Source organism: Glycine soja, chromosome 12 (genome assembly GCF_004193775.1).
Source record: "Glycine soja cultivar W05 chromosome 12, ASM419377v2, whole genome shotgun sequence".
NCBI lineage: Eukaryota > Viridiplantae > Streptophyta > Magnoliopsida > Fabales > Fabaceae > Glycine > Glycine soja.
Genome location: NC_041013.1, coordinates 9,288,878 through 9,303,717, shown reverse-complemented (window position 1 = coordinate 9,303,717; position 14,840 = coordinate 9,288,878). Strand labels below are relative to the sequence as shown.

At 30.6% G+C, this 14,840-nt stretch overlaps 2 protein-coding genes across 4 annotated transcripts; both read left to right on the top strand.

Annotated features, from left to right (window-relative positions):
• The first annotated feature begins 3,388 nt into the window (after nt 1-3,388).
• LOC114378599 (G-type lectin S-receptor-like serine/threonine-protein kinase At4g03230) lies at nt 3,389-8,853 on the top strand. 3 transcript variants are annotated; one of them, XM_028337244.1, is made up of 9 exons: nt 4,268-4,422; nt 4,547-5,067; nt 5,691-6,194; nt 6,564-6,710; nt 6,820-7,031; nt 7,120-7,330; nt 7,446-7,683; nt 7,991-8,141; nt 8,244-8,853. In XM_028337244.1, the coding sequence occupies exons 1-9, from the start codon at nt 4,382-4,384 to the stop codon at nt 8,550-8,552; spliced, it is 2,334 nt and encodes a 777-aa protein (XP_028193045.1). In that variant the 5' UTR covers nt 4,268-4,381; the 3' UTR covers nt 8,553-8,853. The 3 variants fall into 3 exon arrangements, with proteins under 3 accessions (XP_028193043.1, XP_028193042.1, XP_028193045.1); XM_028337241.1 differs by having other exon boundaries at nt 3,401-5,067; XM_028337242.1 differs by lacking the exon at nt 8,244-8,853 and having other exon boundaries at nt 3,389-5,067; nt 7,833-8,127.
• A 4,604-nt stretch (nt 8,854-13,457) lies between these two features.
• LOC114379068 (calcium-binding protein KRP1-like) lies at nt 13,458-14,411 on the top strand. Its single transcript, XM_028337626.1, has one exon. It carries the CDS (start codon nt 13,748-13,750, stop codon nt 14,126-14,128), a length of 381 nt encoding a protein of 126 aa, XP_028193427.1. The 5' UTR covers nt 13,458-13,747; the 3' UTR covers nt 14,129-14,411.
• Nucleotides 14,412-14,840: the final 429 nt, after the last annotated feature.

Below are 14,840 nucleotides of genomic sequence, written 5' to 3'. Positions count from 1 at the left end.
AAACTTTAAAAATATTACACAAAATTAATATATTCAAAATAAGTAAAATTATAGTTTTAAAAATAATTAATGACCATATTTATTTAATATAATTTATACTATTTCAACAAATTTAAAAAATATTTAAATTTTTATCATAAATGTACACACAAATTTAAATAAATATTATATATATATATATATATTAATTATATTTATTATTCTTTAACTTCTATGTTTCATGTTGGTATGACATTAATATCACTACTTGAAGAAAAAATAAATTATTTAACTTCTATGTTTCATGTTGGTATGACATTAATATCACTACTTGGAGAAAAAATAAATTATAGTAAAATTCAATATACTTAATAAGTTTAAAGAGAACATGTGTTTATTAAAATATAATATTTAATATTATTTTTTAATTTTAATATTTATATATTTTTTTCACTACTAAAAATCTTTAAAATAGATAATTTTATTTATGTACATTTATTTTTTAAAAGATATTACATCATCATTATTATTTAAATGAACAAAAAATTATAATAAATTATAATATACTTAATTTTTAAAGTAAAATTAACTCAATTAAAAATATAATTAATTAAATTTCTCATTAATAATATAATTATGTTTAACATAATATAAAATATTTAAAAATTATTATTTTTATTTATTTATATAAATAAATAAATATAAAATGATATATATAATTTAAAAAACAACCCGTACAACGCACGGGTTGAAATTCTAGTTTTTTTTATTTTATTTCTGGTTCATGAGAATTTAATTTTAGTAATGATGGTCATGTCATCTAAGAGATTGGAAGAGCTGGAATAATTATATCTCATGGTGATGGATTAATCTTTTCAAAAGCTTAAATTATTAAGTGAAGACAATATTTTTTATATTTCCAATTAACATGTATATATCATGTCTCCTAAACTGATAGTTTGACCTTATGCGTGAACAATAAGTAGATCCATAGAATCATGTATAAATAGCTCAAATATCAGGTCTTAAACAAATTTTAAAGTTTAAGTTGTTATTAAAAACATAGATTCTTTTTATGAAATTTACCTTACTTAATAACGATGCTAATACTAATACTCCTAATAATAAATAATTTACTAAAATTTTAATTATTATAAATACAAACATGTGGTACCTCGCTAGAGAAAAATATGAGAAAAATATAAGATTGGTTGAGTACTTAAGATAGAAGGCAAAGTGAGAAAATCATGAGTTTGACCCCTTCTGTTAACAAAAAAAACTAACAAACTAACCATTAATATTTGTTGAAAAAAAAATATAAAAGAAAAGATAAAAAAAAACTAGAGCTGCTTTGTGTGCGAGTTATTTACTGTTATTTATTTCTCCAACAATTTCTTAGTCTTTAGTTGTTGTGAGGCAAGGAAAGAGGGACTCTGGGTTCACGACACAAAGTTCACTCTTTTGGGGTTAAATTAGTGTGTCATGTATCACTTGTCAAAAGCAACCCACTATAGAGTCTTTGCTCGAGACTTGAGCGGTGCTGGTTGGCTTTTTTGAATAGGATTCATCTCGTGAAAATTGCACCATAATTAAAAAATAATAATAATAAAAATCCTCAGTATCCGGACATGATTTGGATTTTGGAACTGCTTAATAGTGCTTCTTGTAGAGTAGATATCACATTGTACCAAGACAAAACGATGACTAATAAATCATACAATATTACCATCCAAATCCAATATATTATCTTTTATAAGTAGGCCAGTCTAGAGTACTTTTCGGATTGGTGCACCCTTGTCACCGTTGGTGCATGATTTTATTGACAACTTAAGTGTAAGTTAGGGACTTAGCTGGTATGGTGATGGAAATTAATTACCATTAATTGCATGGATTAATAGGAACAGACCTCTAATTTAACTAATGGTCTCAAATTTAAATTTTCAACATACTACTGTGCTAAGTGTGCAGGAAAGAATTTTACTATTCATAATAATTCTACTAGTTCAACCTGATTCGAGTAATATCATCTCAGGTGAAAGATAGCTTATTGGCCTTTATAAAAACAAAACACCCTCTGATTCTTATGATCCGTTGCTTTAGCCCATTGATGCATATCCCTTCCTACTTTAGCCAACAGATTTCACTGTTCAGAGAGAGCTAATGAAGACGAAGTCAACTTTTGTGGGTCAACAAAAAAGTGGGTAGTGGAGTAGTAGGGCTGAGACACTGAACAGGGAATAAGCTTAATTTGTCTTGGTGTGGAGACCTTTCAAAACATCACCTAGAAGCTGATGCCTCTGAAGAAAAAACATGGCGAGGAGAATTTGGATAAGAATTTTCATATTTGTTTAGATTTCAGAAAAGACCGAGTCACTAGACTGGGAATAGTTTACTATAGACAGCTGAATGATAATTTCATCCTACGTACCCTACCAAAAATAAAAGGCTAGAAATTAAGCATGCATGATAGTATGCATACTTTTGTAGGATGACTCATGTAAATCTCGTTATCTTAATTCCATTTGACGTCAATGAACTTTGAATCAATAATTTTTTAATACATTAATTAAAATGGATATTTTTCTTCTCTGAATGTTTCTTCACCTGATGTGTATTACTTCTCATCTTTAATATAATACACTTTAAACATAATTACATATATCAATAAAAATAGTTAATTAAGTTAGTTTTATTATTTTTTTTAAAACATCACTAATATATCAATTTTATTTTTATTAATAATCATTAAATTATTATAAGTGATATAAAAACATTAAAGTCTAAGAATAGTTAGTGTATCATTATCAATAAAAAGACAAATACTTAGAGTATTTAATAAAGATAATTAATAAAAAATTAAATATTTTATAAAAACTATAAAATATCTAATAAAAAGATCATCTAATTCTTTTTAAATTACGTCGTCTTATATTAAGGACTTATGGGAGTACTTCCAACCAAGTGAGCCAAGTTTACATTATTGCTCTAGGTAACTTAAGTTTTACATCCATAGAAACACAAAACAAGAGACCTATATTGACTATTTGATCCAAAGGATACGCTTATATTATAAATTAAATGTCACTTGTAAGAAGATGCAGAAAAACCTAAGCGAAGGGGACCCAGATGAAAAAAGTTAAAATTGACAAAAATATATGAATGAATTTGACCTTACTGTCCCTTATGGTTTTCTTCAATCAATCATTCAAGTTTGGCAATACTATATCAATCGTATTGCAAATCATTATTCTAGTGTTGTATTAGAATTTACAGCAGACACATATTCTTCAAGAAGCTTCCATTTCTGGGCTTACGTGTTCCCAACATTTTGAAACATTTTTGGCCTAAAACTGATGATGTATACATGCATAATACCAAAAATTGATCCTAGCAGCAAAATCCAAAGCAAATCGTTTACAGACAATGATTTTGAATATGTGCACAACAGATTGCATACGTGCCTAAAAAGGACAGTTTGTTGAACTACCTCTAAATACTATGCATATTATGAGATAGATGGTATCATTTCACATATTTGCTCAAGGGGTTTTATTGTCACAGTGAATGAGTCATACTGAAATTAAATCCTACCTAAATATGCGTCAATTACTCTACCAATAAACGTCAAAAGCACAAAGTGCTATTTGACAAACTTTACTTAAGGTGGTGTTTGAATTCAACTAGTGGGAGAAAGCCACTCTACTTAAGAAAATCTCTAACCATTTGAGTTCTGTCAAATGGTAAACACCAAGGGAGAGACCAGAAGGATAATTATCCTTAACTGGTGTTCTAGTCACATGTTGTCTATCTTCATCTTATACTCATTCTTTTTCACTTTTAGTTTCAAGCATTGCTCAGCAACAGATACTATAAGTATAACCATTAACAACTTCTTGCAAGATGGGGGAGGGGATACTCTAGTTTCAAAAGGTGAAAATTTTGAGCTAGGATTTTTCACTCCTAATGGAAGCTCTAGTGGGAAAAGATATTTGGGAATATGGTACTACAAGTTGACTCCACTAACAGTTGTGTGGGTTGCTAACCGAGACAAACCACTTCTAGATTCTTGTGGTGCTTTTGGCATAGCAGAAGATGGAAATCTAAAGGTTTTAGACAAAAGTGGGAAATTCTACTGGGGCACAAACCTTGAAGGATCACATTCACAACACAGAATAGTTATGCTAATGGACAATGGGAACCTTGTTGTTAGTGATGAAGTTGAAGACCAAGGAAACCATCAAGTGAAGATTTTGTGGCAGAGTTTTGCTAATCCAACAGACACATTTCTCCCAGGCATGAAAATGGATGACAATTTAGCATTAACTTCATGGAGAAGTTATGAAGATCCTGCACCAGGGAACTTCTCTTTTGAGCATGATCAAGGGGAGAACCAGTATATAATATGGAAAAGGTCCATAAGGTATTGGAAAAGCAGCGTTTCAGGTAAGTTTGTTGGAGCTGGTGAGATTTCTACAGCAATATCTTACTTTTTGTCTAATTTCACCTTGAAAGTGTCCCCAAACAACACTGTTCCCTTCCTCACTTCAGCACTTTATACTGACACAAGGTTGGTCATGACTCACTGGGGTCAACTCAAGTACATGAAGATGGATTCGGAGAAAATGTGGTTGTTGGTTTGGGGTGAGCCAAGAGATAGATGCAGTGTGTTCAATGCCTGTGGAAACTTTGGAAGCTGCAATAGCAAGTATGATTCCATGTGCAAGTGCTTGCCAGGGTTCAAGCCTAATTCCATTGAGAGTTGGAATGCCGGAGACTTTTCGGGTGGATGCAGCAGGAAAACAAATGTGTGCAGTGGGGATGCCAAGGGTGACACATTTTTGAGCTTGAAAATGATGAAAGTAGGGAACCCTGATGCTCAATTTAATGCCAAGGATGAAGAGGAATGCATGTCAGAGTGCCTCAACAATTGCCAGTGTTATGCTTATTCCTATGAAGACACTGAAAAGGGAAGGTTGGGTGATAGTGGGGATGTAGTTTGCTGGATTTGGTCTGAGGACTTGAACAATCTTGAAGAAGAGTATGAGGATGGGTGTGACCTGCATGTTCGTGTCGCAGTTTCTGATATAGGTAAATTTTTTTTATCATCCATGTATTGTCTTTACTGAAGTTTTAGACATAGTTGAATATAAATTGCAAACCTTTGTAGTTGGACTCACAATTTAGCCATTGATTGAAAGAGAAAACCAGTTCTTGTTCTAAAGCTTTTGATCCTAATTCATCTTGCTTGTCTCCACTGTTGGCAAAAGTGTGTACATAAATAAAATCACCACCTAATGACTATTACTCATCCCCATTGTCCAGAGGCTCTTCGCTATGCGAAGGTATGGGGGAGGGATATTGTACGCAGCCTTACCCTTGCATATGCAAAGAGGCTGTTTCCGGATTCGAACCCATGACCAACAAGAATGACTATTACTCATAAATTTTATAAAAATTTGATTTATAAATTTTTAAAAAAATAGTGTTTAGTAAGTATTTAAAAGATATACTATTAAACAATTTGGGATTAGGCCACTAAATATGGTGATCTTACTCATCTGTATTTGCTATAGGTGGCCTTCATAATGAAAATATTAAATATGAGGGTCATGGAATCATTGTCAATCATGGCTCATGTATGTATTATACACTTGATAGAGACTCTATTGCAGATTATTGTTTATAATGTGGCAGAGATTCTTCTTCTGCAGAATCCACTGGGAGAAATTGTGGGACCTGTGGTACAAACTTCATTCCATATCCCCTTAGCACAGGACCAAGTTGTGGTGATCCCATGTACTTCAGTTTTCACTGCAATATCTCCACTGGTGAGCTTGACTTTGAGACTCCTGGGGGCACATATCAAGTGATAAGCATAAACCCAGAAGCACAAAAATTCTTGATCCACAGAAAGAATGTACTTAACTGTGATCAAAGTTCAAGGGATAAGTTTCTGCCTCTCAACAAGTCGTTTCCGTTTCATCTTACCAGTAATTGCTATGCTGATCCAAGCATTTTTAGTTCTAATGCTCCCATGAAACATGGAGTAGAAATAGAATTGAGTTGGGAGCAACCATTAGAGCCTATTTGCTCTTCATTGTTGGACTGCAAGGAGTGGCCAAATTCAACTTGCAACACTTCCAGTGATGGCAAGAAGAGGTGCCTTTGCAACACAAACTTTCTTTGGGATGGATTGAAGTTAAATTGTACTCTAGGTAATGACACTATAGTATCTATTGTGTTGATATATATGCTTGTTTTTGTAGTGTATAACATTTATCCCTCCACACATCATGCACTTTGTTTTATACAGAATAAATTAAACCTTCTTTATTTTACTGTCTATGACTTGATGGCAAGGGAGGAGTTTTAAAACTTTGTTTATATTCAGACTAGTCAATATTGTTGTTGTTACAATATATTGACACAAATCACAATGTAAGTTCCTTAATCTGGTGATTCTGGTTTCAACCAAGCATTATTTGTAACTTGTTCAACTGCAAATTCATTATTGTAACTTTCATTAAATGTTGTGTGAGCTTTCTATATATATGCAAAAGTGAAATTCTTTTTATATATTGCAGAAGGAAATCATAGCTATCAACCAGAAAGGCAACTGTCCTTACCTAAGATCATTGTAATTACTTTAACAACTGTGATTGGCTTGATTCTTCTCTCAACTACTAGCACATGTGTTTACTTGAGGAAAAGGAGACAGGCCAAACCACAAGGTAACTTAACTTTTTCTACATACTCAAGAAAAAAAATCCCAATATTCAAGGGGATACTTCACCAGCAGTAGCATGTAACTCAGATCCCAGTTCATCTGTTTGGCTTCAGATAGCAGGGGATATGTTCAGAAAAACTCAGGGATTAACTTGTATGACAGTGAGAGATATGTAAGAGACTTGATTGAATCCAGTAGGTTCAAAGAAGATGATGCACAGGCCATAGATATTCCATATTTCCATTTGGAAAGCATACTTGATGCTACTAATAACTTTGCAAATACAAACAAGCTTGGACAAGGAGGGTTTGGTCCTGTCTACAAGGTAACTCAAATTTTTTTTGGCACTTACTTTCATTTTCAATTTCATGGTGATAGTGATAGGAAAGGATAATATTTTTGAGAACTTTCAGGGAAAGTTCCCTGGAGGGCAAGAAATAGCAGTGAAGAGACTTTCAAGTTGTTCTGGACAAGGTTTAGAGGAGTTTAAAAATGAGGTTGTGTTGATTGCCAAGCTTCAACATAGAAACCTAGTTAGACTTTTGGGTTACTGTGTGGAAGGAGATGAAAAGATGCTAGTATATGAATATATGCCAAATAGAAGCTTGGATGCTTTCATTTTTGGTAAGACTATTTCTTGCATTTGAAATATTCTGTTGGCTAAGCCTTTTTTTGTACACTCAAAATTCTATTTTGAAGTAGACTAATGTAATGTGTCATGCCCCTAATGAACTACAAGACCGGAAGCTGTGTGTTCTATTAGACTGGGATGTGCGCTTCAAGATTATTTTGGGGATTGCTCGAGGGCTCCTTTATCTACATGAAGATTCTAGGTTGAGGATTATTCATAGGGACTTGAAAACAAGCAACATTCTACTAGATGAAGAGAAGAATCCTAAAATCTCAGACTTTGGCTTAGCCAGGATATTTGGAGGAAAAGAGACAGTAGCCAACACAGAAAGAGTGGTTGGAACTTAGTAAGTTTCTTGTCAAAGCATAATTCAGTACCTTTAAGTAGCATTATAACAGTTCCATAAGTATTTTTAGTGTTGTTCTCCAACTGAAATTGGAGTTTCATCTCGGTAATTCATGTTGACAACTTGACATTTAATGAAAATATATGCAGATTATCAAGACAACTTAAATTCTGATTGGAGAACTACACCAAAATTACCTAAGGAGCTGTATCTATGTGTTGTCCTTATTAGTATTTTCTCACACTTTACAAAATGATACCAGTCAGATCTCTTATTTGTTCTACACTTCACAATTTTTGTAATGCAGTGGGTATATGTCTCCAGAATATGCACTTGATGGACATTTTTCAGTCAAGTCTGATGTCTTTAGCTTTGGTGTTGTTGTACTTGAGATTATTAGTGGAAAAAGGAACACAGGATTTTATCAAGCAGATCATGAATTGAGTCTTCTAGGATATGTAAGTATAGTGAGTGCTTGTAATACGTTTCATATATGCAGCAAACACTACATATTACATTAAATAGCCCCTAATACATTTCACTCTTTGATTCCTTTTCAGGCATGGCTTTTGTGGAAAGAAGGAAAGGCGTTGGAGTTCATGGACCAGACACTATGTCAAACATGCAATGCAGATGAATGCTTGAAATGTGTGATTGTGGGGCTCTTGTGCTTACAAGAAGATCCAAATGAACGCCCCACAATGTCAAATGTAGTTTTCATGCTTGGTAGTGAATTCAACACTCTTCCAAGTCCTAAGGAACCAGCCTTTGTTATCAGGAGATGCCCTTCGAGTAGAGCATCTACTTCAAGTAAATTAGAAACCTTTTCACGTAATGAATTGACAGTCACTATAGAACATGGCAGGTAGAAAATTCTGATTTGCAAGGTTTCCAAAATAGTGCTTAATTTAAGGAAAGAATATTTGGTCTCGGTTTTATCCTTGGTCAAAATATATATGTGGGACATGTAATTTCTTTATTTTTGCTTGTCACTTTCTCATTATGCATTCCTCCAAGTGGGGTAACTTGAAATGGTCAATTAGGCAACTTCTGGTGAATTTCATATTTGGATGGATTAGATCAATTTCTATCCACCATAGTGTCACAAGGGCAAATGCCTGGGTGGAATTGATAAAAGGTCTAAACAAAATTGTTTTGTATTTTGACTTATTTATTTATTTTGCATTCCTTGCATACTTGCTAGAAAGAAAGCTCCAAAACAGCAAGACAAGGTTATTGGTCAACCGGCCTTTTTGAGATTGGGCAACTATTCAACCAAGACTTCTCAGATTTGTGGGTCTTAGGAATTTTTCCTCCCAATTCCGGATCATCGTCAATGGTCATTTCATGCCGTAATGAAACTAAAGGATAAAATAAACCTACACAATAGTAAAAGTCTAAAATATAAACAATTTTATTATCATTTATGTAATATAATTATGATAATCTATATTGTATATATAAAAGGAGTTGTCTTATTCATTTTGTTATTTGGATTTAGACTTTGACACGTTGACGAAGAAATTGTCATTTGTCAATAGTTAAAAACCAGGGTTCTGTTACTCATTAGTATTTTGCCCAAAAATATTTTGTTACTTGAGAAAAGACTTCTTTGAGAAGTAATTCCACTACTAATTAAATATAGGATCTTTAACTAGCAGTACTCTTACGATATGGTTAAGAAATTAAAATGGAAAAAATATTTATTATATAAATCATATAAGAGCGGAAAAAAAATCATAAGTAATATAATTTTTTATTTTTCGATAAAAATATTTTTATTTTAAGTTTTTTAACCAATGTCCTTATAATCACTTTACATTAAAGTATTAATAGCATAAATTGAAGATAGTCACTTTTTGTATTAATGTATTAATGTCATTCTTGACATTAAAATATTTAAAAATTATATTTAATAGTTTTATGTTTAAAATTTAAATTCCTAATGATTTTCTTATTTATTTATAATATGCATTGCTTATAGAGTGTCATTTAAATTTATTATATTTGAATGTTTAAATATTTAAGTATAACTTTTTATTTTTTTCAAATATAAAAAATCATATTCAAATATTATACACCATAATAACATTTATAATAAATTATTATAATTCACTCTATATTTTTATAAAGCCAATGTACAAATATAAGATCATATTAGTTAAATGTTTAAAATTTAAATAGTTTTAAAATATTTTTCTTTCAATAAAACAAGTATGCTCATTTCTTCATCACCAAGCATATGAATTAATTGTGGTTAGATCACCCTAATGACCTGATCTGTTCCCAACCTAATTTTTTTCCATGAAAGATACACATGGTCTTTATTAGAAAAAAATATTCTTATTTCTCATTTTCTTCTCTAAGATTATCTTATAACCGATCTTAGTTATATGATGGAGGGAACGTGCAAGGAGGGAATGAAGGAGATAACAAGAAATGGTGCCAAATTTATGGATGGACAAGAAACGTATGATGTTACAATCTGGGTGTCTAATAGGTTGTTGGGTGTCCAATCAAGCCTCTTGATTAAACGGAGTAATTTCATTTAGAATTTATTAAGTGGAGGTGTTTTTTAATTAATCGAAATAAAGGTAAGTGTTAGGAATTTTTATGACTTTGGGTAAGAAATAATAAAAAAGTTTACGACTTCTGTTTTTTTTCCTAGTGATGTCATAAATAATGTAATGACTCAAGAGATTTTTAAAAAAAACTTATTTATGTAAAGTTATAAATTCCGCACGACTTCAATGTTGTGCTACATTTTTTTAATTTTTAAATTAATTTTAAATGATTCTAAAATTGTTTTAATTTTCTATTTTTTAATAGTTTTTTTAAAGTTTTCTTTTATATTTTTGTTACTCATATTAACAAATAATATTAATGACGTTTATCAAATAATATCAAAAGTAATTTTTAATAATTTTTTACATTTATCAATTAAGTAAACTAATAACTTTGTTTGATTTGATAATATTAAAATAATTTTATCAAATAAAATTAATTAATAATATTATCAAATCACACGAAATTTTAAGTTTACTTAATTGATAAATGTAAAAATAATTAAAAAATATAAAAAATAACTTTAATATTATTTGATAAATGTCGTTAATATTACTTGTTACATGAATAACAAAAGCATAAAAAACATTAAAAAAAACTATTAAAAAAATAGAGAAGTTGTATAGTTAAAAATGATTTTAGAATTGTTCAAAATTTAGTTAAAAATAAAAAAAAATGTTGCACGAAATTTATGATTTTACATAAATAATTTTAAAAAAAATAACATTTCTAAAATGATTACATTATTTATGAGTTTACTAAAAAAAAAAAAGTCAGAAGTCATAAATTTTTTTATGATTTCTTACTCTAAAGTTGCGGGAATTTCTATAACTTATTTCCATTTGACAATTAATTCAAAAGTAACTCTCATTTAATAAATTTTAAATAAAATTATCCCTTTTGATCAAAAGCCCGTACAACATCATCATTTCTATTGTAATATAGTTATGTTGCACACGTTTCATGAGAAGGTGCCAAAGTTGCAGGTTTCGAATGGTCTGTACAAGTCACATACACATAGCTATACGTAAAAAATATAAAAAATTCAAAATTTGTTTCTAAATATGCAAAAAATGCAACAAATTATGTGATCAATTTAATGATAAATTAGTCCCAAAATTTTTTGCTTAATTTAAAATTGGTTCTAAAAATTATAATTTATTATCAAATTTGTCTTTGAATATTACAATTTAATAATAAAATAATCTCACAAATTTAATGATAAGATTAATCCGTCACACTTTTTATCCTATGAGAGATTAATTTAATTTTTTTTTATTTGTTAGAAATTAATTTATCACCACCTCGTACTTTCACACTAAATTCAAATTAAATGTAAGAAAAAGTTCCACATACACCTCAAATTTGGACAATATATTTGTTTATCCTAAATTTAAAAATAATTTATATATTAAAAATATTTATTTATTACAAATTTTAGTTATAATATAAATATATATTTAAAACTATTTATTCTTTTTTATATTAATTTTAGTTATATAAAATGAATATTTTTTCTGTGTAATACACATGAAAATATTAGTTTTAGTTATATTTTGATATGTGAAAAAAGAAACAAGAAATTTACAACAACTTAGGCATCATATTCAATCAATAAATCTTTTCACTAATTTTAGTTTTTTTTATATATAAAATAGATTTATCCTGCGGAATGCACACGATAAAATACTAATCATTTACAAATCAACTAAACTGGTAAAAATAAGACCCCAATAAAATTGGTGTGAACAGGTGGATCAACATTTTCAACCGATTTTTTCAAATGCTCCAAAATGGGCATCTTACAATTTCTAAGAAACCACAATGGCCGGTGGCGAATCGTGGAACTTACATGTACACATTCACATAATATTTCTGCTACCTTTGCTTTCTTTCATTTGCTTCCTAATTTTCCATTTTGATCTCATTATTTAGTTAAAACAATTTTTTTATTTATAATTCCGTATCTGATTATTAATTATTACTTCTTTAATCATAATGAATTAACTTTCATAGGATTGTTCTCTTTTAATAAGAAGTCTTGGATTCAAGTCCTAGATATTAAATATTTGATTTCAATTAGATCAACAATTATTTTTTTACCGATATGTTATACCACTAAACTTGAAATCAATATTTTTACCGTTCCAATGAAGCTTCCAATTTTAAAAGCAACACAAAGGGTTGCATCAGTTCATGAGTTGCTTGTTCAAAAAGTGTGTGCGAGGAAACTTAATTGGGGTTTCCAAATTCCAGTTATAGAATCCACCGACTCCGTCCCTTTGGAACCAGCCAAGCATGACAATTTCCTTCATTTATTTTTTGCTTGATAGATGAAGCACGACAAATTCTCATTCCTTAGGTTGGTTGGGTGTTTTAATTTTAAATAAAATTGTGACCATGGGCTGTGCATTTTGACCCAATATTCTTGGTTTAGCCTCCCCTTCGTGTTTTGACTACAATCTCAGAATCTCAATGTGAATTGTGGAAGAAATGGCAAACTACAAGTCTACAACTACAACTAGCCTCCCTAAGATTCTTCACATAAACTCCTACGTTGTTTCCCTCTAGCTATTAAATTTCCCCAACCAACCAATTGCCACTCAAAAGCATTGAAAATTTCCATTTTAAATTAAATAATTTTTGCTTGATGTTATTATAAATAAATGCCACTAATATACGAATAATGTTATATTTTCCTACTCATACTAAACAATATTAAAATATCTTAGAAATATTAAAATATTCAATACTTAATTCATCTAATAATAGAATTGTTCATATTGTACATCTAATCCTATATCATATTTATTTTGTCTTCATAATTAACAAAAGTGGGGAAAATAAATTCAAAATCTTTTGATACGAAAATATAAGCTTAATTTTTACGAATTATTAACATAAAATTTTTCATACTACTACCCGTTAAAAAGTAATTGTTAAGTGTAACTTTTAAATAACTAATAAAATTATTATGAACCGTAAAAGTCTAGAATTCATTTGAACGAAATAGAATAAAATTCTTATTTTGATTAAATTAAAATAATCTCACGACAAATTTATCTAAACATTTAGAAATTGTACATACAATAAAATTTATACATAGAGTGTTTACTTGAAAAAGATATGAATACAGTGTATTTATATAGACCGAATTAAGCAAACCAGCAAAAGCATTAAATAACTTTATGAAAGCTTATATTAAATTATTACTAGTACCATGACCCCAGAAGAAGCAAGCTTCTAGGAAACAGAGAAGCAAGCGCGGTTCCTTAAGCAGAATCAAAGGCGATGAGCGAATAATTCTCTGTTCCTAGGCTGTCATCCAAGCAGGGATCATTGCTTACATCCCTTTCACTTCTCCTTCCTTGACATCTTTTCCCATTTCTCTTATCCCACATATAAATAAACACAATCACTAGTCACAAAAACCAAACATTATTCATAATTCAAATTCAACACTTTGTTCTCTCTTTGGCATACATCATTGGATTTTACAATGGCTGGGATTGGATTTGAGGACTTGCTACCTGTGATGGCGAACAAGCTGGGAGGGGAGGGGCTGATGAAGGAGCTGTGCAACGGGTTCGAGCTGCTGGTGGATAAGGAGAAAGGAGTGATCACATTGGAGAGTTTGCGACGCAACGCCGCGCTTCTCGGGCTGCAGGACTTGAAGGAGGATGAGCTTGTGAGTATGATGAGGGAAGGGGACCTTGATGGAGATGGTGCACTCACCCAGATGGAGTTTTGTGTCTTGATGTTCAGGTTGAGCCCTGACTTGATGGAGGAGTCATGGTTTTGGCTTGAAGAGGCTCTCCAACATGAACTCAACAACAACAAAAACTATAACAATAACAATGATTACCACTCTTCTATTTAGTAGTACTTACCTAGGAACAACATTTGATCATGATTCATAGGGATTTCGCGTTCTCTTATTGTGGTGTTGTTAATTCTGACTTTTTTTTTTTAGTTGTTTCGTATACAATTCCTGTTGTGGAAAGCTAATGTTGAAAATAATACAGTTTTTTTGGATACCTTGCTTTCTTTCAATCTTGTTTTACCTGATGCCGATGCACACTAGAAATTATATTTAAAGCATTGTGTAATCATGGTTTTTGCTGTTTCATAGTACTGGCATTAATAAACTGTTAATTTCTCAAGACTCAAGAGTGAAGAGGGTCCAAAATCATATAGTCAGAACAGGGGAATTCCTCTGTAACTGGTTGGTTGGTAACTTGGATATCGAATTGATTTGATTTTACAATCCAACTGTTTATGTAAATAAGCTATTGTGATGAGTGTTGGTGCCTAAACAATCTAACCAATTAATTCAGGCTTTTCATTAATATGTATCTCTCTTTGGTTGCATGATATCATCAATTATATGAATCACTTATCGCCACAAAGTTGTTAGTTTAAGTGAAATTATCTTAAATAAAATCTTGAATTTAAATATGTTGACAAGAAGAAAAATATCGATCCCTTATTTTTTATTTCATCTCTCTCTTGATCTTTATTTTAAGATATCACAAAACATTTTCTTATTATAAATTACCTTATTCCGATGTGAATAAGAATACTCATTAGGA